General features: G+C 39.9%; 1 protein-coding gene across 1 annotated transcript in view; it reads left to right on the top strand.

The window, feature by feature from the left end:
* Nucleotides 1-25384, top strand: part of KCMF1 (potassium channel modulatory factor 1) — an 82926-nt gene extending 57542 nt beyond the window's left edge. The window contains exons 3-7 of the mRNA XM_025354774.1: nucleotides 3390-3529; nucleotides 12436-12537; nucleotides 14976-15150; nucleotides 18200-18482; nucleotides 23289-25384. Coding sequence (XP_025210559.1) covers nucleotides 3390-3529; nucleotides 12436-12537; nucleotides 14976-15150; nucleotides 18200-18482; nucleotides 23289-23550 — 962 coding nt within the window. The 3' untranslated portion in view covers nucleotides 23551-25384. The remainder of the gene's footprint in view (nucleotides 1-3389; nucleotides 3530-12435; nucleotides 12538-14975; nucleotides 15151-18199; nucleotides 18483-23288) is intronic.
* The last annotated feature ends 1538 nt before the right edge of the window (nucleotides 25385-26922 follow it).

Raw genomic sequence — 26922 nt, forward strand, 5'->3', positions numbered from 1 at the left:
ATTCATAAAATAGGCTTCGTTTTAGGTGATTTTGCCCAACTGTAGGCTTACATGAGTGTTCTGAGCACATTTAATGTAGACTAGGCTAAGCTATGATGTTTGGTAGGTTAGGTGTATTAAATGCATTTTCAACTTAAAATAGGTTCTTCAAGTTTTAGGATATAACCCCACTGTAAGTCAAGGAGCATCTGTATTCTTTTACTGTCTTAAATGGAATTTTTATCTTATGTATTTATTTTGAAATGGGTTCTCATTGTGTCACCTAGGCTGGAGTGCAGTGGTGCCATCATGGCTCATTGCAGCCTCAATCTCTCAGGCTCAAGTGATCTTCCCATCTCAGCCTTCCGAGTAGCTGGGACCACATGCACATGCCACCACAACAGACTGAATTTTTAATTTTTTGTAGAGGTGAAGCCTTGTTACGTTGCAAAGGCTTGTCCTCCTGGGCTCAAGTGGTTCCTGCCTCCATCTCCAAAAGCATTGGGATTACAGGCATGAGCCACCATGCTTGGCTGTTTTTTTAATTTTATTTTTGAATTGGTCATTGCAACCATATAGACAAACAATTGATTTTTTTTCATATAGATCTCGTATCCCACAGTGCTGCTGAACTTCTTTATTCGTTCCAAGAGGGTTTTGTTTGTTTGTTCGTTTGTTTATTTTCTTTGAGATGGAGTCTCCCTCTGTTGCCCAGGCTGGAGTGCAGTGGTGCAATCTCGGCTCACTGCAACTTCTGCCTCCTGGATTCAAGCGATTCTCCTGCCTCAGCCTCCTAAGTAGCTGAGATCACAGGCATGCACCACGATGTCTGGCTAATTTTTGTATTTTTATTTTATTTTATTTTGAGACAGAGTTTCACTCTCATCCCCCAGGCTGGAGTGCAGTGGCGCGATCTCGGCTCACTGCAACCTCCGCCTCCTGGGTTCAAGTGATTCTCCTGCCTCAGCCTCCTGAGTAGCTGAGACTTCAGGTGTGCACCACCATGCCCAGCTAATTTTTGTATTTTTAGTAGAGACGAGGTTTCACTGTGTTGGCCGGGCTGGTCATGAGCTCCCGACCTCAGGTGATCCGCCGCCTTGGTCTCCCAAAGTGCTGGGATTACAGACGTGAGCCCCCACACCCAGCCTAATTTTTGTATTTTTAATAGAGATGGGGTTTTCCTAGTTGGCCAGGCTGGTCTCAAATTCCTGACCTGAAGTGATTCACCTGCTTTGCCTCCCAAAGTGCTACGATTATAGGCGTGAGCCACAGCACCCGGCGCCAAGAGTTTTTTTTTTAGTGGATTCCTTAGGACTTTCTGTACACAAGGTCATGTCATCTGCAAATAAAAATCATTTTACTTCTTCCTATCTGGATACCTTTCATTTACTCTGGATAGATCCTCCAGTAAAATACTAAATAGAAGCGGCAAGGGTGGACACACTGGTCTTGTTCTGATCTAGGGGAAAGCATCCAGTCTTTCACCAGTAAATGATGTTTGCTGAGTTTTTGGTAGATGCCCTTTATGAGATGAGGAAGTTCTATTCTTCTTAATATATTTATCCCCACTTACTCCAAATCCACCTGACAAGTCTTGTACACCTAATAAATGGTCAATATATACATAATACATAAAACTTTTATGATCATTTAAATCTCCCTAAAAATGAATATGAACAAATCTATCATGTAATGAACACTTTCTTCCATTTTCTTTTCTTATAAAAGCTCTCTTAAATTTGGTGTTTGTTTTATGCTAAATAATTAAATAATTCCTTGTGGTGGCATAACATACTGAATATACTTGCATCTTATTTTATGTTTCTGTCTCTCTGTTTTCTCTTAGTATAAGAAAATCCTTGAAATTAGATAATTTCTAAAGGAAAGGGGTCTGTTTAGCTCACAATTCTGGAGGCTAACAGGGCCAAGACGGTTCATCTGCATCTGGTGGACTTCGGGTGAGGGCTCAGCTGTGTCATAACATGGCAGAGAAGCAGAAGGGGAAGTGGGCATGTGTAAAGAGACCAAACAGTTGTAAGTGACAGACAGCCTCACTTTAAAATAACTCACTCTCAAGGGAACTAATTCAGTCCTGAGAGAGCGAGAATTCACTCCTGAGAAAGGCATTAATACCTCTTAACAACCTTATCATCTACTAAAGACACCACCTTCCAACACCACCACATTGGAGACGAAGCCACAGCATGAGCTTTGGTGCGGACAAACCATATTCAAACCATAGCAATTACCTAATGGAAAAAATAGACTTATTCCTTGAGATAAACTTATGAGGTGAACAAATTATTCCCACAGACTACTGGTTAGTTTTCCAGTAAACCAGTTGGGCGAAATATTTTGTGACAGGCCAGGCGTGGTGGCTCATGCCTGTAGTCCCAGCACTTTGGGGGTTCAAAACCAGCCTAGGCAACAAGATGGGACCCCATCTCTACCAAAAAAAAAATTTTTTTTTAATTAACCGGGTGTGATGGCACACACCTGTAGTTCAGTTATGTCGGAGGCTGAGGCAGGAGGATCATTTGAGCCCAGATACTGAGTGTGCAGTGAGCTGTGATCATGCCACTGTGCTCCAGCCTGGGCGACAGAGTAAGACCTTGTCTCAAAAAAAACCTTTTTAATGTTGTTGGTAGTATCTTAAGTTAGCATTGTCCTCCATGCTCTGAGAGCAGCGTGTTCTATAGACAGCTAACTACGTCTGGCAGTTCTCGTATTGATCATGGTTGTCTGTCTTTCCCTCTGAGCACATTTGTCCTTGTTTCTTGGTGGACCCTCCTGATTTTTTCTGTTGATATCAGTGTTGCCACAGTGTATACAGATAAGGAAAAAATAAATTACAATAAAATTAGAGCCAGATGTAAAATGACCAGTGTTTCAAATAAGTGAAGGAGGATGGAGTTGTTTGCTTCGTTCTCTCTTAAGGCTATATATATAGTAGCTATCTGGGGAAGGAATTTTGGAGGAATAACATGGAGTCCTCATGGGAATAAGGATATTACAAATGTAAATAGGTACCTAAGCATTCCTTGACCACATGAGGTTGTCGAATATTTTAGGCACACTTTCTTTTGGAGTGCAATGGCGTGATCTTGGCTCACTGCAACCTCCGCCTTCCAAGTTCAAGCAATTCTCCTGGCTCAGCCTCCAGACCAGCTGAGATTACAGGCATCTGCCACCATGCCTGGCTAATTTTTGTATTTTTAGTAGACACGAGGTTTTACCATGTTGGCCAGGCTGGTCTCGAACTTCTGACCTCAAGTGATACACCTGCCTTGTCCTTCCAACGTGCTGGGATTACAGGCGTGAACCACTGCTCCTGGCCCACACTTTCTTTATTACATTTTTATGTGTTTAAAAACTAATATTCCTCAATGCAATTCTACTTTATTTTTCAGATTTATACTATGGTGGGGAAGCTTTCTCTGTAGAGCAGCCACAGTCTTTTACTTGTCCCTATTGTGGAAAAATGGGCTATACGGAGACATCTCTTCAGGAACATGTTACTTCTGAACATGCAGAAACATCAACAGAAGTGGTAAGTGAAGCAGCAGCCTTATGACTAAAATGATGTTGTAAAGTACATTATTTCTAACATTAATAAAGCTAGGTCACTGTCATCTACTTCCTGCTCAGTGTAATGATACCATTTGCATAGTTATTAAAATCATCTTTTAACAGCAAATTTTATACATCATGGGAGGCTGCATTTTTGCAAAATAGTACCTCTTACTGTCCACACTGGGTTTCTTAACCTGTAGCTAAAACCACAGCATGGAGTCTTGACCAAATTCAGGAGCCCTTTATTCAATGCATTGTGAAAGGTTAAAAGGACGGCAACCTGCAGTGCATCTCTTGTTATAGTATCCTTGCTATCTGCTTAACTTTTCTTCTACAAGGAACTTCACAAGGAAATTTAAAAACCTTTGGTAGTGTCATAATAATCCATTGTCACATCTCATTGTAGCATATCGCTGATCTTACCTGGTTTTCATCAGATCACATCTCTTGCTTCCTAGGTCAAGCTCTGGGGTCCCTAGAAGTTCTTCCTATCCTGATCTTTCCAGTGGCTAAAGGCCATGGACCCAGAATAATACACAAAGAAAGTCTTACCTTGAAAGCTTGTTGGATTTTTTACTTGACATCTGAGTCAGCATGCATCCACCTTCAAGAAATGATAAAGTACACCTAAGAGTCTCTCCCCCACCTCTTTACCATTGATAATAATAGGTAAAGTGAAGGCTTTATATGGAACTATAGATACTGAATTGGGAGAATTTTGGCACAAGTAATTGCATATTGCATCAACTAATAAACCCCTAAATGTACTCAAAACAAATTAATTGAAACCCAGAGAAATAAAGTAGCATGCTCAAGGACATTCAGCTTAGTAAGGGGCAGGGGTAGGGGCAGGTGTTTGGACTCAGCTAGTGTCCCTCTGAGTTCCAGAGTCTCTACTTAACTCTGCTACAGCTATGCATATAATATAGGGTTACTTTTATTCCCACTGACACAGCTAGTTTGATGCTTGAAGTTGTTATAACATGTATCAAGCAGTAGGTAAATTTATTTTGTATAGACATCAAGCCAAATGTTACTGTCTTAACAGCTCAGAAATGCTCTGATCTTGCACCTAGGAGAGCCTCAGACTACTGTTGTCACATTTTATTACTATTCTTAGTTTGTTCTTTTTATTCTGTAAAGTGACTTTGCTTCCTTTTGGTACAGTCCCACATACCAGTATGAAGAATCCTGACTCAGTTGCATCTCCATGCTGGTTGTTGTGGAAAACTTGGAATCATTTTTCTTTGATTTAATTTCTGTTAAGTTTGGGTCCTTTACCTAAATACAATAAGATAAACATGGAGTTCTTATTGTAAATTAGGCATCCTTAAAATCATTATCAGACTGTGCACAGTGACTCATGCCTGTAATCCCAACACTGGGAGGCTGAGGCGGGAGCATTGCTTGAGCCCAGAAGTTTGAGATTGGCCTGAGCAACAAAGTGGGGCCTTGTCTCCACAAAATTTAAAAATTAGCTGGACGTGGTGGCACATGCCTGTGGTCCCATCTACTTGGGAGGCTGAGGTGGGAGAATTGCTTGAGCTCAGGAGGTTGAGGCTGCAGTGAGCCATGATTGTGCCACTGCGTTGCACTGCAGCCTGGATGACAGAACAAGACCCTGTCTCCAAAAAAAAATTATGTATTATTATATATATTATATATAATATATAAATAGCATTATATTATCATTAATAAATATATATAATGATATATAACAAGTAATAATATATATTATTATTATTATTATCAGCCAGTAGTCCCTAGTATAGTATTCTCATCTCCCCACAAGGGCAAGACAACCCAGTTTTCCATAACGTTGCCTCTTGTTGGTTTGCTCCCCAACCCCCACCCCCCGGAAAGTAAATACTCAAAATTTGTTGTTTACACTCTGGCATACCTGATACATAGTTTGAAAATTAAATACCCACCACCTGCAAATGGTTTCATGGTCTATTTCTTGTGAGTTGTGTTTATGCCTTCATTAAGTTTCCAGGCTTTTGGTACATAGCCCAAGGCAGTTTGTCACTCTATTTTCATATTGGCTTTTGTGGAATATTTTAAGGATTTATCTCTCCTCATTAGCCCTTAATCTTCACATGAATACTATATCTACCTCTGTTCCCACCCATACACCCAGACATTTCAAAGTGAAAAATGGCAGGCAGATAAGAATCTTTAATATTAAAGTACAAGATTTCTTCAGGTCATATGGGTCAAGTCCTAGAGGCAGGGCTGGCATTCAGCAGGTGCAGTCAAGTGTAGCATGCTGACTAGTGTCCATTCCGAAGGATTGGTGCCTGTGCCATACCAGTTGTTAAGTGTTTTGAATGCCTCTCTGTATATATGTGAAACATATTATCAACTCCAGTGTGCTACAGTTACATGTAATTGTCCAGGTGATAATACTGTGTGTCCTCTCTCACCCTTCAATGTTTTGCATTTTTGAATTAGGGAATTCAAGAGGGATTTACATCATTTTGGTTTGGGGGATTATATCTACACAACAACTTGCTATATCTCCTTTTCTATTCCTGTTAACATGTTCCTTTCTGAATGCTCTGTTTGCTGTCTTGCTTTGTCCCACATTACCTTCATGTGTCCTCTAGACCAGGGTTCCCCAACCCCTGGGCCACAGACGGGACCAGACGAGTACCCGTCTATGACCTGTTTGGAACCGAGCCACAGAGCAGAACATGAGCAGTGGGCCAGCGGGCATTACCGCCTGAACTCCACTTCCTGTCAGATCAGCTACATCGTTAGATTCTCACAGGAGTGCAAGCCCTTTTGTGAACTGCTTTCTGATTTCTTTGGAATTATTTTTCAGTATTGCTAAATTATATTAATACTATTTCAAGTTTTGTGAATTCCCAAGATGTCATACACATAAATTTTTGTACAAGAACCATGTTTAAATGTAAAACATAATTGCTTTTTAGGACTTCCTAAATTACATGAAATTACATGTAGATGCTGCTTTTTAGAAGCCAGTGATAAATCTAACTTCAGCATTATGGGAGAATGGAATTGAGAGGGAAAATAATTTAATATGAAGTAATTCACAATTGTAAGTTAATTTCACTTATAATTGGACACTTATTAACTGTTCACTGCAGCAGCAGAAAATTAGATTGTAATCTAGTTGAACAGTGCGCTCACTCAACTCTTGAAAGGACCTTTATTTATATTGGCAAAATGGATGGCCAAGGTGCAGGTAGCTACAAGCTAGATGGTTCTACAAGGCCCAAAAGGAGTTTCTTGACCATGTAGCATAGATCATCCACTAGTCCTTTATGTATATTCTCAAAGCAAAACTTCAGTTTCTGTCTTGTATTCATTATATCTGCAGATTTTGTAGGATAAACTAATACTTTTAATTGGGAAGGAGATCCAAAAGCCTGAAGTTGTCATTGGCCGTGGCAGTTAGTTAGCTCAATAGAATGTCGTTCTTCTAATTTTTTTTTTTTTTTTTTTTTGTATAAGCACTAAAGTATAACACGTGTCAACAGGTTTTGTGTGTTGGCTTTAAATTCGGATGAGTCTTTTTGGGTCATTACTCTTCTGTGGAAAAAGTGTTTTAAACCCCATTCCCCCCATTGTATTGCAGGTGATCAGAAAATCCCTTGGCATAATAAGCCTGGGTGTTTCTGTGGCTGAGTTCTAAGAGCCGCTCAAAAGCAGAGACGTGAATTGTACCCCAGTTTGAAGAAATAATGAAAAATATACACCAATTTAAAAAAAAAATTTTTTTGGTAGAGACTGCTTCTCACTGGGTGGCCCAGGCTAGTCTCAAACTCTTGTCTGCAAGTGATCCCCCTGCCTCATTCTCCCAAAGTGTTAGGGTTACAAGGATAAGCCACTGTGCCCTGCCCCAATTTTGGCCCCAGTTTTTAAAAAGAAATGAAATTCATATGAACTTTAATATTGGCAGGAACTATGCTCATTTCTTGATAATGTTTTAACCTAAAGTGTTAAGTTAGTTCTGATTTGGTACTCAGTAAATGCTTAATGGATTAGTCCATGGTAACAAAATTATACAATATAACAGTCAGAACTTTAACTTTACCAGTTTACCTGGATTTCATAGCATAGATCCTTGAACTAGAAATAGGAAGGTGGTTATAAAGAACAGTTTTTAAAGCTGTGCATAGTACCCAGAGAGAGAATGCTGTCTGATGTGGTTGTATTAGTTCAAGAGAGAGGCGAGAGGAAATCCAAACTTGCCTTAGAATGGTTGATAACTGTATGGGGAAGAATGTGTGGAGCTGTTGTTTAAAAAAAAATCACGCATGCTGACTTCAGGTGCTTTCATAGAGGAAAAGTTCTGTGCATTCAGCAGTGACTCGGTGTTTATATGTGGAGTAATGACTTCAGAAGGTATGTTTTAAAGACATTGGCAACTGTGCTATATAATGTGCCCTAACTGGTTGCTGGCTGGCAGTCATGCGCTGGAACCACGTGGAAAAATGGAGACTCTGTATGTTCTTGGAATGGGACCTTACCTCAATTAGTAAAGGCTTCCAAAGGGGCTACAGATAAAAAGCAAGATTGATGGTGACCCTCAGTGGCGTGGTGAAGGAGAAGAGGAAACTCAAGCAATAGCAGAGACGACACTGAGAATGGCAGGAACATTTGTGAATCCAAATTTTTTTGTTATGTTAGGTAACAATAACATTTGGTGTTTTCGTATAACAGAGTAAATACAGTTTTTGAATATCATTGTATATTTAAACTGTATTTGCCAAACTTACATAGTTTGTTAATAATCAACCAGGACCTTTGTCAAAATAGATTGTTAAATCCCTCTATTTCCAGGACTAGGAAACTGTATTTTTAACAATTGCTCCAGATGATTTATATTCTTTTTTTTTTTTTTTGAGACGGAGTCTCGCTATGTCACCCAGGCTGGAATCCAGTGGCTCCATCTTGACTCACTGCAACCTCCACCTCCCTGGTTCAAACAATTCCCCTGCCTCAGCCTCCTGAGTAGCTAGGATTACAGGCGCACACCACCATGCCCAGCTAATTTTTTGTATTTTTAGTAGAGATGGGATTTCACCATGTTGGCCAGAATGGTCTCAAACTCCTAACCTCAGGCAATCCACCTGCCTCGGCCTCCCAAAGTGCTGGGATTATAGGCGTCAGCCACTGCACCTGGCCCTGACGATTTATATTCTTTTTTTTTTTTTTGGAGACACGTCCAGACTGGAGTGCAGTGGCACAATCTCGGCTCACTGAAAGCTCCGCCTCTCGGGTTCATGCCATTCTCCTGCCTCAGGCTCCCGAGTAGCTGGGACTACAGGCGCCCACCACCACGCCCAGCTAATTTTTTGTATTTTTAGTAGAGATGGAGTTTCACTGTGTTAGCCAGGATGGTCTCAGTCTCCTGACCTCGTGATCTGCCTGCCTTGGCCTTCCAAAGTGCTGGGATTACAGGCGTGAGCCACCGCGCCCAGCGATGATTTATATTCTTAGCCAAATTAAAGAAATACTGACTTAAGCCAGTTAAGTAAATCTTAATTGATAAGTTGTTATAATTTTAAGCTTGTGTGTTACATGGAATTTTCCTGTACAAATAACAGATACTACTCTATCATGTGGCAGTGGAAGTATTATAAATATTAATGTTGACAAGCTGTCATAATTTTAGGGTCAGTACCCTAAAATTACCCTTGTGTTGAGTTTTCCTGTGCTGTAAGAGATATTAGGCACCATGATGTGGAAATAAAGACACACTCAAAACTAAGAAGTGTTTGTGGCCATGAGTGGTACAGTGGCTTGCTTCCTCCCACTCCCCACCACCTCTTTTCCATTTCTCTTGCCCCGCTTTGCTCTCCTTTTTTTTTCTTCCTCTTGTTCCCTTCATTTCCTTTCAGAAAACACAGTCTTAAGAACAAGCATTTTTGTCTTAAAGCGTAAGTTAGCTTGCTAAATATAAAATGTAAAACCTAAAAGATGACCAGGCCTCTGTGGTCACATCAGCATCTGAGCTTAGTTTTCCTTTCCAAGTCCTCATCTGAGTTCACTTTATGTGACCCAAGTGTGGCAACATCTTCCACTTGGTTCTAAATCTAGCCTCTTGATTTTCTTTTTTCCTTTTTTTTTTTTTTTTTTGAGATGGAGTCTCTGTCGCTCAGGCTGGAGTGCAGTGGTGCGATCTTGGCTCACTGCAACCTCCACCTCCTGGGTTCAAGTGATTCTCCTGCCTCAGCCTCCTGAGTAGCTGGGATTATAGGCATGTGCCACCACGCCCAGCTCATTTTTGTATTTTTTAGTAGAGATGGGGTTTCACCATGTTGGTCAGGCTGGTCTTGAACTCCTGACCTCGTGATCCACCCGCCTCAGCCTCCCAGAGTGCTGGGATTACAGGCATGAGCCACCACGCCTTGCCTAGCCTCTTGATTTTCTATGCTAGCTGTCAACCTGGGTGATCCTCCCGCCATAGTAATTTCTTATCCTCAGTAATTCTTTATCCCTAGACGTTATGGAATTTTGGTTGGTTGATTGGTTGGTTTTATATTATTTCTCTATGAATGAAGCAGTTCTGAATACCTTCATCCTGCCATCTTAACATAGTTACTCCAGTGAAATAAAAAAAATTTTGAGTATAGAACCAAAGTCAATACACAATAAGGAAGGATCTTGGCTTTATTTTATATCCTCCTCTTAAAGGTACTTTTCTACTTGTTAAATTATCTATCTTATTAGGACATTCTTAGTACATTTGGTATCTCTGCTTCCCATTCTGTTTTCCTTCTAGGAATTTATATCCTTGTGGAGACTTTTCTCATCTGCCAACATTTTTATGTCCCCTCAAGTACTGAAGCCTCTGCAGCAATCTCTGGAGAGCTCAAGTTGTTTATAGATTTTACCTGAAGGCCAATATAAAGGAAGGTATCTTAGAAGAAAGATGACTTTTCCTTTTGGTGGTTATTTTCTCTTTAAATAAAAATCTTATACAGCCTTATAATATTGTAGTAAGACTATAACCCAGCACTTGTTAACTTTTTCAAAATGATGAGTCTCTAAGGTAGCTTGTTTTATTTTTAAATAACTGGAACATTTTTTCTGTTTCTCCAAACATTGCTGGTCCTTTTTTTTTTTTTTTTTTTTTTTAAAGCAAATCTGTCTGGAGTTTAAAACCAAAGACCAATCATACTGTGCTGCATCTCTCAAAGAGTTTACAGTTTAGCTAGGTAAGACCAGAAGCACATGAAAAGTAAAATAGGTATATCAGACATAACCAGGTAATGTCAGAGTACAGGAATGGTACAGATAGTAGAAGTTAAATTCCTGGTAAAGAGAGAGTGGATAATCTGTAAACTTGTGACACATACAGCTACTTTACTGACAGAGGAAAGAATCTGACCACCTTCCTGGCATCTTTTAAGAAAGGCATAGACAGGTCTATCTACTACTTTTTCTCATTTGCCTCATCACATTCCATTGTGACCTCTCTAGTTCTTTTGCACACTGTCATGCTTAAATGTTATTTCTCATGAACATATTTAGGTTTTCCTGAGGATATTTCTCAGAGTCCTGAGTCACATAATCAGGACAGCTGATTAGGCATAAGAGAGACTGATACCAAATCAGAGTTGAACTCTCAGGGGACTTCTGCTGTCTAGTTGTTAGATGATGGAAAGTTATGTTTGTTTGGGCTCCAGGAATCAGAGCAGTTTGTTTTCCCTCCATACCCCAGGATTGTCCTTCCAAGTCTCACCTTTCGCATCTCCCCTCATCTCTAGCACTACCACCTACTCCCAGTGTGCTGTCAGCAGATAATAAGGCTGACCAATTGCCTAGATTTTGCCTAGGTGAAAGAATTTTGGCTCAAGTACTAGCAAGATGAATCACGTATCCTGTCTTTAACCTTCTTATTTATTTATAAAGACACAAGTCTACCACTTGAACTGTGCACTTCCTGGGGCTCCCTTTGGTCATGCCCCTTGCTTCAGACCTTTCTTCTTGGCCCTGTTCTTTAAGATTGAAATTGTTCATACTTCAAGGCTTGGCTACCATTGTTAGAACATTATCTGCCCATTTGAATTTCGGAAGAGTAAGGGCCTTTCCTCTTTAAAAAGTTCCTCATTCTTTCTATCCTTCCCCTCTCCTTCCCTGTTTCACCAATTCTGTTAACTATAGACACCGCCTTCCCAACTTGTCACCCACTCCCCAAACCGTGACTGTGTACACATCATTTTATTCCTACTTTCTCCTGTCTCTTGCCAAAAGGCCCATGGAAAGTTGAGCTTCTACTCCTTGAGCCTGACCTGGTTACAAGCTTATGGCCTACCACCCATTTCTTTGGAAAATAAGGTTAAAAAATTGACTTCCATTCAATATGCCCCTTGGAAGTCACATTCATAAATTTATAGACCACATTTGCATATTATGAGTAATCATAATCTGTCTTACAGTCAACATATCTGTTGAATGTTTGCACAGTTGCATTTAATCAGACCTCTGCTGTCTTATTTGGGAATTGTCTCTCAAGTATAGCTTACTTTGGAGAAGTGTGCCATAGGCTTGTATCTGTCTTTACCATTCAAGACTGGACTTAAACATAAATGTGCACTAAATAGCATATTTTTAAAGTCTTTTTAATGGAAACTATTTTGCTAGGCCATACGAATGAATCAGGCAGGCTGTTAGAAGGCCCTGCCAGAGATCAAGTTTGGTGTGTCTGAAACTGTTGTGTTTGACCCTGAGGGACCTTGTGTGAACAGTTCTTGCTTAGGCTTCTACTGGTTTTCACTAATTCAGGATCTGCTGAGTTTTTTATGGTTAAAACTTGATAATAGTAAAACAACAGAATACTCGTCCGGAAAGATGTCTTATTGACATTCATTTATTAAGCTGCTTTCTTTACTTCCATTTCAGATTTGTCCAATATGTGCAGCGTTACCTGGAGGCGATCCTAATCATGTCACGGATGACTTTGCAGCTCATCTTACACTTGAACACAGAGCCCCTAGAGATTTAATATCCTTTTAAGAGATGACAAGGAAAAGAGTTGTTTGTAATGTTTGTCATTTTGATTTTTTGTTTTGGAGACAGGATCTCGCTGTGTCGACCTGGCTGGTCTCAAACTCCCGAGCTCAAGTGATCGTCCTGCTTCAGTCTCTTGAGTAGCTGGGACTATAGGCACACAAGTGCCACTGCATCCAGCTTGTCATTTTCATTATTTTTAAGGATAATATCCCCCAAAAGAGGAAAAGTAATCTCCAAATTATTTTTACTTATTTGAACTTTTCCTAGAAGTGACTCAGTGTTGAGATGCAATTGATTTCTCTTTTTATATACTATCACTGTTGCATGAACCATTTTCACTAAGTGAAAGTTGACTTGTCCTTCATCTTTAGTTCACTATAATTAGATTTTTTTAAGGCAGTTTGACCAGATTATGTCTTCCAGGATGGCATTTTCATACAAAAGCGGAAAATGTTAATCCAAATTAAAATTTAATTAGTTAAATATGAAGAGGCATTATTTGCTTTCCCTCTCTGTTCCTCTGCTGCCTTACCCTGTTGTGGCTGTGGTGTGGTGAGATGGTGGGGGCAGGTGTGCATCTTAGTGTTCCTTTCCTTTTTGGGGTCTCTTTCTCCAAAGAGAGCCATTTCCTGCCCAGTTCCTAAGTAGGATAGCGTAAGGTCAGCTCTAGCTTTACATTTCCTTTCCTGCTTTTCTTTTCTTTTTTTTTTTTGAGTCTGAGTCTCACTCTGTCGGCCAGGCTGGAGTGCAATGGCACGATCTTCAGCTCATTGCAACCTCCACCTCCTGGCTTCAAGCAATTCTCCTGCCTCGGCCTCCCAAGTAGCTGAGATTACAGGTGCCCGCCACCATGCCCAGCTAATTTTTGTATTTTTAGTAGAGATGGGGTTTCACCATATTGGCCAGGCCGGTCTCTTGGCCAATCTGGTCTCGAACTCCTGACCGCCCGCCTTGGCTTCCCAAAGTTCTGGGATTACAGGCATGAGCCACTGCGCCTGGCCAGTTTTTGTATTTTTTTTTTTAGTAGAGATGGGGTTTCACCATATTGGCCAGGCTGGTCTTGAACTCCTGACCTCAGTGATCCGCCCGCCTCGGCCTCCCAAAGTGTTGGGATTATAGGTGTGAGCCGCCACGCCCAGCCTCCTGATTTTATTTCTTCATTCCCTTCCTTATCTCTCAACAGTTGCTGGCAGTGTTCCCTGAGATTACTGGCCTACCAGAGCGATTAATTTTGTGGTCTTTGCTTCTGGTTTCAGGTTATGAATTGTTCGTCTAAAACTGTCACCAGCTGGGTACAGTGGCTCATGCCTATACTCCCAGCACTTTGAAAGGCCAAGGTGGGAGGATCACTTGAGCCTAGAAGTTCGAAACCAGCCTGGACAACATAGGAAGACCCCGTCTCTACCAAAATAATGAGCTGGCCATGGTGGCACACACCTGTGGTCCCAGCTACTCAAGAGGCTGTAGTAGAAGGATGGCTTGAGCCCATGAGCTCAAGGCTGCAGTAAGCTATGGTTGTACCACTGCACTTCAGCCTGGCAACAAAGTGAGACCCTGTCTCAAAATACATATATATATAAAATCATAATATGTAAATTATCAAATATATAAATATGATCGTATCACTTTCTCTAAAACCCAAACCATCCTTATTAATATGATGGAACACTGCATGTACAGTGACACCTGAAGGCCTCCTGGAGCTGCCCGTCTGGTCCTTAAATAACTCCAGAACCATCAGCTGAAAAACTGAGAAGCCAGCAAAAAAATGAATCTGCATTATAAAGCTGGTCTGTTTGGTGCTTTAAAGGAAAAATCTCTTCTATATGATCTGGCCTCCCCCACCTCTTATTTGCCTTTGTGGAAACGTAGGGTTGTCTTCATGAGTTTTGACAGCTATTTGCGACTCAGGACCTTTTTCAGTTTGACTCAAACTCAGCTATATAAGATGGTTGAGGCTGCTGGGAATTTGACTTCGTGATAAATGTCATGTTAATCTGTCTGTGTGTCTTACACAAGAAATGCAAATCTGTTTTCTGCTTAGCAGCAGCATTGGAAAGAAGCTTGAAGACAGATTAAAACTAATAATCCAAAAGGAATCTTTGATCTGCTGAATATAAATTCAATATTATTCCTTTTTCATTATAGGTGGTATTTGAGATTTCATGAGCTATATAGAGAAGCTTTCTTACCTCACACAGCCAATACACACACACACACTCACATGTTGCCTTATATTTGAGTGTTTTTTTAGGGTTAATAGCCCTCCCTCATAGATAGAGTTGGGACATTTGCACTTTTAAGTTAAATGTGCTGTTTTTAAATGCTTACAATTCAGGAAGTCTTTATATCTGTCTAGCAAGGGCTCAAGTGATTTTTTTTTTTCTTTCTGTGAAATATTTTCATTTTTTTCTTAACTTTTGGGTTATGATGAATCGAGTGGTGTTCGACATGTACGTAGAATGTTTCACCCTGGCCGGGGATTAGGAGGTCCTCGTGCTCGTAGATCAAACATGCACTTTACTAGCAGTTCTACTGGTGGACTTTCTTCTTCTCAAAGTTCATATTCTCCAAGCAATAGGGAAGCCATGGATCCTATAGCTGGTAAGTTAGTTTCACATTAATAAGGGAAATGGCAGGGGAAGGAGGAGCTCCTTTTAAAACTTTTTGTGATGCCAGGTGCGGTGGCTCACACTCTGGGAGGCTGGAGCGGGTGGATCACTTGAGGCCAGGAATTCAAGACCAACCTGGCCAACATGGCCAAACTCCATCTCTACTAAAAATACAAAAATCAGCCAGATGTGGTGGTGGGCGCCTGTAATCGCAGCTACTCAGGAGGCTGAGGCATGAGAATCACTCAAGCCTGGGAGGTGGAGGTTCCAGGGAGCCGAGCTCGCACCACTGCACTCCAGCCTAGGTGATAGAGTGAGACCCTGTCTCAAAAAAAAAAAAAAATTGTGAGATTTTTGTAGCCTCACCTCTCTGATCATAAGCCATGTTCCTTCACAAAATTGCCAAATACTTTAAAAGTGTAAAATGTGTTCAAAGCAGATACTTAACATAAAGTAATTCATACTCTTCTGGTATCACTTAAGTCCAGTAGTCCCCCTCTCGTATGTGGTTCTGCTTTCCTGGGTTTCAGTTACCCGTAACCAACTACAGTCAAAAAATAGGTGAGTACAGGGCAGTAAGATCCTTTGAGAGGGAGAGAGACCACATCACATAACTTTCATGGTGTATTTTTAGATTTACTCTCTTTTGTTGTGAATCTCATACTGTGCCTAATTTATAAATTAAACTTGAGCACAACAGATTAGTATATATAGGAAAAAACATATAGGGTTCTGTGTTATCCAGATGCCCATTTCAGCCATTCACTGGGGGTCTTGGAACATGTCTCCTGCAGGTAAAGGGAGTGGGAGACTTCTGTTCTTAGAGACATAAGATGATGAAAAATGGTTTTATGTTGTATTTGTGGCCTCTATTGAAGCCCAAGGAAATCATAAAAGATTTCAGTTTGAATACCTCCAAAATTTCATGGTTAAACCTCCGTAAGTACACATAACAAATGTCCAAAGCACATTTGAAATTAAGGTTTTATAAGACATAGCTAACATTTTTAAGAACATGTTATCTGTAAAATTCTATCACAGATTTATGCCTATCTCAGGTGTTGTGCAGGGCGCTTCATGGCGTCCAGGTACACATTCCACCACATGGACACATTTCAGAACTGTTATCTATAGCTAATTGACAAGACTAAAAAATTAAGCTCTTCTCATGGAAGAAAGGAAAGTAGGACTTAATGTCCTGATCTTGATTTGAGAACTATATTGTTGTAGAACATACTGAAAGGTACATGTTTAATAGCTTGGGGAAAATCTTAAAAAAAAAACAAAAACAAAAATACACAGTTTTTGAACCTGGCCATGTCACTGGTCTAGTACATGACAAACCTGGGAAGTTGGTAGCAGAACACAGGGTCAGAATAAAATATAAGAAATCACTGTAGCCTGACAATCTGCAAGACACACCAAGCAGACAAGTGGTAAGACTGTGGGACGTGTGCACACATTTAAAGCAACAATTCTGAAATGTGTCCATGTAGTGAAGTGTGCACCTACCTGGAAGCCATGAGGTGCCCTGCAGAACACCTGAAACACTGGTAAGTGTAAATCTGTAATAGAAACTGAGAACATCAGAGCTAAATGACAACTTAGGAACACAAAGGAGGAGACAGCAGACACTGGGGAAGGGTGGGAAGAGAGAGAGGAGCAGAAAGATAACTGTTAGGTACTGGACTTAATTGGGTACTGCGTGATGTAATAATATGTACGACTAACCCCCGTGATGTGTTTAACTGTGTAACAGACCTTCACATGTACCCCCAAATCTAAAATAAAAATTTTAAAAAGAAAAAAAAACCTAAGAATAATTTTACACCTATCATGTTATTAAAAAGTTAGATATACCATATAAAATTTTAATTCCAAATGTGCTTTGAACATTTGGGTGTGCAAGAACAAAAGCCTAACAAACTGAGTTTGGGGGATTTAAAAAATATTTCTTCATCCAAAGGGAATATTTACCTGCTATTTTGGTGGCAGACACTAAAAATTAAAGTAGTTTCTGAGAGCAGAATTCAAATTTGAGAAATTTTCACTTGTTTTTTTTCTGTCAGTGAAAATTAGTTTATTTTAGTGATAGACTGTATATTCCATGAAAGAGTGGTGTAAGAGTGCTATCAAAAGCCTGGGATAAAGCAACAGTGAAGAAGAAAACAGAAACTGTTAATGAGTTTTAATGATAAAGAGTTTTTGCTGGCCTAAGAGTGTGTGCAAGGCAATCATCGGTTCCCTATAAGCGAGGTAGACCCTCCACTTGGAAGAAGGCATTTCACTGCACCTTACGTAGATGAGGGTGCAGGGGCAAAGGTCTACACCTCTCTTAATGAGTACAGCCTTATGGACACAAGACAGTCTGGATCATAACAGGCCACTAAGTACGCTGTACAGTCAGATGCAACAGGTTCTCAGGAGCCTTGCTGAGCACTGCTAGTGGTACCTACTGCAGTGGTACTCTGAAACAGCAGTACCAAAAGGTACTAGAGGGAGAAGGCAGAGGCGAGTGTTCAAGGGCCACTATCAGAAATGATCCAGGCCTCTTGGACTAAATCCTAATAATTCATTCAGTCATTCAGTAAATGTTTGAATTCCTGCTATATCAGGCCCTGTTCTGAGAGCTGGGAATATAGTCAACAGTAGACCTCATCCCTGCTTCCATGAAACACATATTGAGAAAGCTTATATTATAATTGGGCCCGCAGATAAACCACTTCATTAAATACTAAGAGAAAGCTTAACTAAATTAGTCTATTATGCAGATAATTTTAAAGACAATTTAAGTTTTACTTAAAGCAAACATAGTTGGGTCTGGGTCGATATTCGTATGCATTTGCGTTCTCTGTACACAGTAACTCCTGCCTCCAGGAGGCATTCTAGAAGGTATTCAGCTCTTAACTGAAACTCTCTGCTGCTGTGGTTACCTACCTGTTCACAATGCTTTTGATGTTGTTCCAGTAAAAGAGTGATCTGTAGCGTTTTGTTTTCCTCAGTATTAAGCAGACATTAATTGTCTTCATTTCCATTGGCAGAGCTTTTATCTCAGTTATCAGGAGTGAGACGTTCTGCAGGAGGACAGCTTAATTCCTCTGGCCCTTCCGCTTCTCAGTTACAACAACTGCAGATGCAGCTGCAGCTAGAACGGCAGCATGCCCAGGCAGCACGGCAACAACTGGAGACCGCACGCAACGCAACCCGGCGTACTAACACAAGCAGTGTCACCACTACAATCACACAATCCACAGCAACAACCAACATAGCTAATACAGAAAGCAGTCAGCAGACTCTCCAGAATTCCCAGTTTCTTTTAACAAGGTAGCTCATTTGTTAATAGAATTTTGTTTGGGAAGTAGTATTTTATTGCCACTACAGTCTGGAATTATCTTTTCTCTTTTGTGCATATATATTTCTTTATAATTCTGTGTTTGATTAAAACTCACAAATCTCTGATTAAAACTGCATATTCAGTATTTCCCGAAGAATGTGAAACATAGTAATTCTTTTAGATAAATTAAGAATACTGGGCCAGACCCAGTGGCTCACACCTGTAATCCCAGCACTTTGGGAGGCCAAGGCAAGCATATTGCCAGAGCCCAGGAGTTCCAGACCACCCTGGGCAACATGGTGAAATCTTATCTCTACAAAAATTAGCCAGGTGTGATGGTGCGCACCTGTGGTCCCTGCTACTTAGGAGGCTGAGGCGGGAGGATTGTTTGAGCCCTGCAGGCAGAAGTTGCAGTAGCCAAGATTATGCCATTCATTCCAGGGTGGGTGACAGAGTGAGACCCTGTCTCTAAAATAAAATAACTGGTCTTCTTGTTCTCAAGGTATATATCATCATATAATATGAATTGTTTTGCCATAGTACCCATAAAACATTAAACACTATATCATTATATATATATATATGGTTCATATTAGGTGCATTTATCATAATTAACATTGCTTTTTATTGCCAGTTTTAATCTACTGTGAAATATTAAAAGGTATAAGAAGGATTTCATAATACAGTGACAGTTTTCTCCTATGAATTTCTAAAAAAGCTAGATTTAAATTTTTATGGTTGGCACACAAAAGTAACTGTTAAAAAAAATGACTTCCCATGGTATAAATAATATTCAGTACAACAGTAAACTACTTTACTGGATGGAGTTCCTGTTTGCTTCTGAAACTGTTAGCAACTGTATGTATTTGTCTGCCAGAACTTCATAGGCATTTTATGTGACTTTCAGGAACATAAAGAATTTTTAAAAGAGCAATGATGAGTGGAGACTTAGCCTCAACAGATAATGAACCTGGACTAATTTGGGCTTTTAAGGGAGCAGAGAGGAATATAAAGAAAGAACACTAAAATGAAGAATAGAGTTTGTGTAATACATCATTATCTCCAAAATGCAGTGTGTATGACAATTCATTGGGATGTCAGAAGAAAATATTATAATTTCTACTTATATTTCTTTTATCTCATACTCTGTTAATCCAGTGGTGCATGTGTATGGTTATAAATAACATAGTGTGGGTGCAGAATAAAAAATGCTTGAAAATCCCTGGACTAGAGCCCCAGCTTTGCCACTTGCAAGTTTTGGACCTCAGGCAAGTCATTTCACTCCTCCAAACCTCAATTTTATCATCAGTATCCCAGAAGTTTTGCCTCTAGAGAGAGAATTATTTTGAGGATGAAATGGAATACTGGTATGTGTATGGTCTGGCTCAGTATCTGCCCTATAGTAAAGGCCCAATTAATGGTATTCATTATTATTTGTTATGAAACCAAGAAAAAAAATGTAAATGGGTAATTTACCTTTGAATTACCTCTGCTAGGTCAGGAACTGTGCCTGGTTATTAGCAGATAATGCTGCTTTAATGTAAGAGAACCACAGGGCCACAGATGGAGCTACCTGCTGCCATGCAGCCTTACCTATAGGGACTGACCAGCAGCAGGTCTGTAGCATACCACATCTAAGTTCCTGCCTCAAAAAGGAGATGTACTAGTGTGCATTTCTACTGAGAGTTCACAGAACTGTGGGTGGAATGTCTTGCCAGTGCCCTTTGGAAAAGACATCTTCCTGTCCACCCTTGCCCTATGCTTTTTTTTTTTTTTTTTTTTTTGTTTTTTTTTTTTAAGACCCAAACTACTCAGTGAGCTTGTCTGTGCATTTATTCCACACCCAACTCTCAGAGCATGGTAGGAGTGACCTCTGAGTGCTCTCTCTGAATTCTGGTTGTAGCTTCTTGAAATTCCCCTTCTGTCATCTGATACTGTACATTGTATGGTACCATGTAATTTGCAAACCACTGTCCACATATTTTATTGTATCATATGATTTATTTAAGGCAATATTTCCCCAGAAATACTCTCTTAACTTCATATATTCTAAGGAATATATGTAATTATGTTATTCCACCCCCAATTAATAAGGTCAGAGAAAGCAAAGTAAGAAGAATAAAGAGATTATTTACTGTTGGGCTTCTCAGAACTTCACATGTATTAACATGCATTGTGAATTTTCAAGGCAAGGAGAACGGCTGCAGTGTATTCAGGAGAGATCCTGGTCTCTGGTCACTCAGCTCTTATGTGATATATATAGGGCCCAAGCCTTATTTTTGGTCTTTTCTTTGACCAGGGGCAGTTCCTATTGATGTTGCCCTGGAACTGATGGTAAGGTCACAGTTTCTTTGGAGTTCAAGATAGTTGACCTTTTAGAAAGTGATTGTTGGAGTGTGTCAGATCGGTCTTTTTTTGAGACAGAGTTTCGCTCTTGTTGCCCAAGCTGAAGTGCAATGGCACGATCTCAGCTCACTGCAACCACCTCCCAGGTTTAAGCGATTCTCCTGCCTCAGCCTCCCAAGTAGCAAGAATTACAGGCACACACCTCCACACCCGGCTAATTTTTTGTATTTTTAGTAGAAATGGGGTTTCACCATGTTAGCCAGGCTGGTCTCAAACTCCTGACCTCAGGTCATCCGCCCACCTCGGCCTCCCAAAGTGCTGGGATTACAGCTGTGGAGCCACCGTGCCTGGCCAGATCTCATCTTTTGACAATGGGACCAGCTCATTTTGCTAACCCCAACTTGAAGATCCTCGCAAGCCTTGCAGTTTCATTTATATCCTAAATTTTATATTTCATCAGGAAGTCAAGACCTAGTACCAGTACCTCACACGCAGACTTTACCTGCCTCTCAGGAATGAGGTGTCTTCTCAGTTACTTCCCTGAAAAACAGACAGTAATATTGTTACTGCATGTTCTTTCGAGGACTGAAGGCCGCAGCCTGTATGTCTTTAGTTCGCCTCGTTGTTACGTGGGTAGTCCTCTTTACGTTCTTTATCTTTCTGTTACAAGGTTTAACTTCTCTAAAATTTTTTTTTCTTTACCAAAGACCTTTTCCAAAGCTAAGAACATGGAATGACTTCAGTTCGTAATATTTTTATAGCTTTGGGTTGAAAACGTGTAGTCTACTCAATCTTCTATTCCATTAGATACTCTCTTATGATATCCTTAATTTTTTTTAGTCATTTCCTTTCAATGTGGATTTTATGGCTTTTCTGTAATTACCTTTCAGATATTTTTGCATTCTTTCAGTTCTGAAATTTGATCTTTTGTTTTCTGAGTCATAGATACCTAATTATTTAGTGGTTTTGAACTTAGCACCTATGAGATTTTGTGCAAATTACTTAACCTTTGCTTCAGTTTCCTCTTCCTGTAAAATGTTGATAATAATAGTCCCTAACTCAGAGAGTTAAATGAGCTAATGCACGCAAAGCCCGACCCGCCGTTAGTATCATCCATGGTGGCATGGGGGTGCTCCTGTGCCTTGCAGTGCTGGTAGAACAGCAGGGAGCAGGTGCCAGGCAGTAGGGCAGCATAGAATAGATCTGTCTCTGGGCTCAGGGTGCTGCCTCTGGGTACTCAGGGAGAAGACCTGTCATGTGTGCCTGCCGGGCCTCCTTTCAGTGTCCCCATATTCTCCCTCTTTGTTCCTTTTGCTGCCCCATTGCTTCTGCTAGTTTCCCTTTCTTTGCCACTGAAAGTGTAGAGAAAACCAGTATTGAAACTAAGTAGAATTTTATATCATTTTTTTGTTGGAGATTGACCTTTTTTTTTTTTTTGAGACAGAGTCTCACTCTGCTGCCCAGGCTAGAGTGAAGTGGCACGATCTTGGCTCACTGTAACCTCCGGCTCCCGGGTTTAAGCAATTCTCGTGCCTCAGCCTTCCAAGTAGCTTGGATTACAGGCATGCACCACCACGCCCTGCTAATTTTTGTATTTTTAGTAGAGAAGGGGCTTCACCCTGATGGCCGGGCTGGACATGAACTCCTGATCTCAAGTGATCCACCCATTTCAGCCTCCCAAAGTGCTGGGATTACAGGTGTGAGCCACTGCACCTGGCCAGAGATTGACATTTTAAAGTAATTTAACAAGTTTAGTAACAAGTGGTAAGTAGAATTTTCAGCTCTTAACATCTGTCCAGTCTCTGTGCATATGAGCCGGGTTTCCCAGCATAGCCCAGATCTCATAAGTACATGTGTCAGGGGAGCAAGTCAGGCAGGTAGACCTTGCGTCTGCCCTGCTACACGGTAGGTCCTTGGTAGAAGAAATGTAGGAGGGTGTATGTGTTTTCTTGCCCTCTCTAGCTTCTGCATATACCAGGAAGAATTAAATAGAGTAATAGAGAAAAGTCAGAGGAAATTTTCGGATATTTTTCAGTTGAATATTCTGTTCACTGCAGATTTTGTTTTTGTGTTTTTATTTTCCTGTATTTACCCCCAGATGAAATTCTGGTTAGATGCTTTCCCAAGCGTCTAATCTATAAGAAATCCTGTTTTCCTTAGAAAATTTTCACCTAGCTTTCTCTGGAGTGGAAAAAGTCTAAATGTATTTTTTTTTCTCATTGAGTCTAATTAAAGCATAGATTTGCACCTCCAGGTAACAGTATTGCAACAAATGTGGGGAATTCGTCTCAACACAATTAAGGATAAATTAGAGCCAGATATTCCAGCAATGTCTCATTCTGAATTTTGCCAACTGTAAAACTTGCACAGTGGAGAGCACTGTAGATACTGGCCATGCCATTGTTCATTGACTTTTTAACAATAAGGTCTTTTCTTTTTAACTTAAACAGGTTGAATGATCCTAAAATGTCTGAAACGGAGCGCCAGTCCATGGAAAGCGAGCGTGCAGACCGCAGCCTGTTTGTCCAAGAGCTCCTTCTGTCCACTTTAGTGCGTGAAGAGAGCTCATCCTCAGACGAGGATGATCGGGGGGAGATGGCAGATTTTGGTGCTATGGGCTGTGTAGATATTATGCCTTTAGATGTTGCTTTAGAAAACCTAAATTTAAAAGAGAGTAATAAAGGAAATGAGCCTCCACCACCTCCTCTTTGATGACATCCCAATTCGCAGACAATGTCCTCTGTGCTGTATTTGCCAATGAAAGTGGACAACAACTATCTTGGGTTTGTTTGGTGATTGTAATTTCAGGTCTGTCACTCTTGTTACATTGTGTACATTCAAAAGGAAGAGAGAAAATATATATGATAATCATTTCCACTTAACTAATTTTTACTTCTAGCAGGTAAATGTAGGTAGCAGTGCAGGGGTGATCTCTGCTTCCTGTACCTTGACATGCAAAAGGCTGTCCTAATACTCCACATTCAAACTGAAGAGGAAAATTGAAATCTCTAATGAAGCTGCTGTGTGTATTTATGAATATTAATGAATAAAAACTGCTTGGATGGTTTACCTTAACTACTGCATGAGGTTTTTTGCAGCGTGCATGAGTTTTAGTGACCTTGTTATTTAAAAAATTAAATACAAGGAGTAAAACTTAAAAAAAAAAAAATACAAAGCCCAAAGCTTTCCCAAACATTATTCAACGGTTACACTACGAAGTAGCTTTTGAATAATGTCTGCCTGAATCACCTTTCTTTGTGTGCCTCCTACGCACAAAGCCAGCTCTGCAGTGGAATCTGGGGATTGTGGCCGGGTGTGGCACTCCGCCCTGTGTGACTGTCCTGTCTCCCTGTTAGTCATCTTGCCTGTGTGGAGCTCAGCCTGTCTCTTTAACTCATCTGTAGAAGACACACCAGTAAAGCTACCGTTGGAATCTGCTGCAGGGGCCTTTGTGTGCCCTAAAAACAAATCCTGTTCATGTTTGTTTAAAGTTTTTACTTTTTGTGGTTGTTTAAAATTTTTTCAATTGTTAAATATGTTTTATTCAGGTGTAGATGAATTTCATTTATTGACTGTTCAACAGAGTTAACCTGAATTATGTTGTCTTTGTTTTTAAAAATCTCACATTCTCAATCATATTTTGCGTTATTTATGTATTTGCTTTGTAGTTTGCTGAGACAGATCAGTATCAGGGGAGCTTTGAGGATTTGCCTTCCCAGATTTGTCAATATATTACAACCAAATTCTTAATGCTAATTTTAGCACCTTTTATTTATTGGGTTTTTTTTTTCTGGCATAAAAAGTAAAGCCTTTTAATTGAATCATGCCACCTATATGCCTATATTGTTAATCCTATGTGTAAAAAAAAATGTACAGCTTTTTTTTGGGTTTGTTTTGGGGTTTGGAAGGGCTGGGTTATTTTTTATTTCCTGTTTCGGTTTTTGTGCATAGACTTTCACAATAGCTCCAAGGCAGGGACAGCGGGTTTGGGGGTTGGGAGGGCAGTTTTTGGAATGTAAATTTAGGACTTTTAAAAAGGTGCGCACAGCTTCTGATAAATTTATAACCAGACTTAACCTAATCATGTCTCGTTCCAGTTCTGTTTTCTCTGAGCCCTTTTCTTAGTCTCCTCTCTTTCTCCTGTCATCCTTTTCCTTTCCTGTCCGTGTATCTCCGTTTCTTCAACATGACAAGCATACAGACTTGAACACCTTTCCGGTGTTCTTCCGAGAACTGTGAAGTCCATGTTCATCCAAATGTAACCAAAAAAGAAGTCACCCTACATGTCTGAAAAACTGTTGCTTCTCCTCTGAAACTTCAAACTCCAATCATAGCTTTGTTTTCTTTAGTTTCTGTAATGGAAAATGTTTAAAGGAAAACTTTACACCAGGCTTCTGGTTACACTAGAAGTCAAGCCCAGTAGGGATTTTCATTTTTTTTTCGATTGGTTGTTGAGAAGTTTCAAAAACCAGTTCTCAAGCTGTGGTCTTTCAAACACATCTGCACTAAGTCACACATTTCAATAAAGCATTTTCAAGACTGTTGACCACTTGAATTTCTTTGGTGTTGGTGGATTAACCTAACCATTACTCAGAGATTTTATATCTCTAATCCAGTATTTTTTTTTTCTTTTTATGCTAAACGTGGGAGATCCTGGTTTTGTGTGAATGCATTATTTTGGATGTCAGAAATTTTTAAAAATGCCAATTATGTACTTTCCCTTTTCTGCACAAATTCTGGGAAAATGTAAGAGCCTTCATTTTTTAACATGGTTTTAGGGAACAAATGTAAGTCCATTCAGAGCAGTTTAATTTAGATGATCACTTTAACACTGCAGAAGACCTAAGGAGTCATAAGATTCCATCTCATGTAGAATACTGTATATTAATTATTTTTTACCAGATATTTTACAAATACCTCACCTCATCCTGTATGTAATCAATAATGTATTATTTTAGGGTAGAAAGACACAGAATATCAATATAAAAATATATTCAAGCCCTTGAAATTCTTGTGTCCTTTTTCTTTAGTTTCTGGATCAAAATCTTATTACTGGATGTACTGTTGAATAAAAATTGCAAAGACTTTGATGGACAGGAGACAAAATCAAAATACACCACTGTTTATTTTGGCAGTACCTTCAAATTTCTAAGGACCAGATCCTGAATTTTGAGAAGTTTTTGTTTTGTTGAGTTTTGAGCGTCTAGGATATAAGTTTATAAATGTTCTACAGTGCTTGTCTTTACTTCCTGTTAAGAAATCATTTAAATCTTTCTCCTCAAGGTGCTCTGGAAGAAGTTTAATTTCAACTCTGAACAAATAGAAATAACTGTGCTTCCTTGTATGGCTGCAATCATAATTGATACAATTTCTATGGTTGGCTACCGTGAAATTATTGTATTTATATTGCATTGTTTTGTTTAAAACAAAAAAAATCCACAGAAGTAGAACCTAGGTTTGCTACTAACAAAATAGTGGATTCTTATAATGAGGCTCAGGTAAAGTAAAAGAAAGCTTCTCTCCCTGTGGTCCCCAGAGAAATGAAGTTTAGGATAGCACATTACACTATTAGAAATAATAGATGTAACAAAAAAAAACCCAGTCCATTATCCCCACCCCTCATTTTCCCTCTCAATATTAGAAATTTCAATAATACACTGACAGATTTTCAAAGGTCACCAAGGCTTTTGTGTTTTTTCTCGTCTGTGGGCCACAATTAGAGAACAGCTAACAGGTCCAGAGTTCTCTTGATAGGTCTAAGACTTAGTTTACAGAAAAAAGCTAGGCTCCTCACTGCAAATATTAATACTTTATACACTTTACTCGATGGATCTTGGGGTGAGCACACATGTCAATAGTTCATAGCTCTAGTTAAGGACAAAGCGGGGTTGGGAGTAGGAGGAGAACACTCTGTACAGAGAGGTTAGGGTAGCAGGTGACTGGAGAAAAGGATCTTTTGAATGGGATTCCTGTAACAGTGTTCAGTACCAATGTTAAGTCTACTGTAAGTGGGGTCTAATATGGCTTACTGATATAGGCATGTGTGAAAAACTAAGTGTGATGGAGGAATGGGTGCTAAAAGCT

Source organism: Theropithecus gelada, chromosome 13 (genome assembly GCF_003255815.1).
Source record: "Theropithecus gelada isolate Dixy chromosome 13, Tgel_1.0, whole genome shotgun sequence".
Lineage (NCBI taxonomy): Eukaryota > Metazoa > Chordata > Mammalia > Primates > Cercopithecidae > Theropithecus > Theropithecus gelada.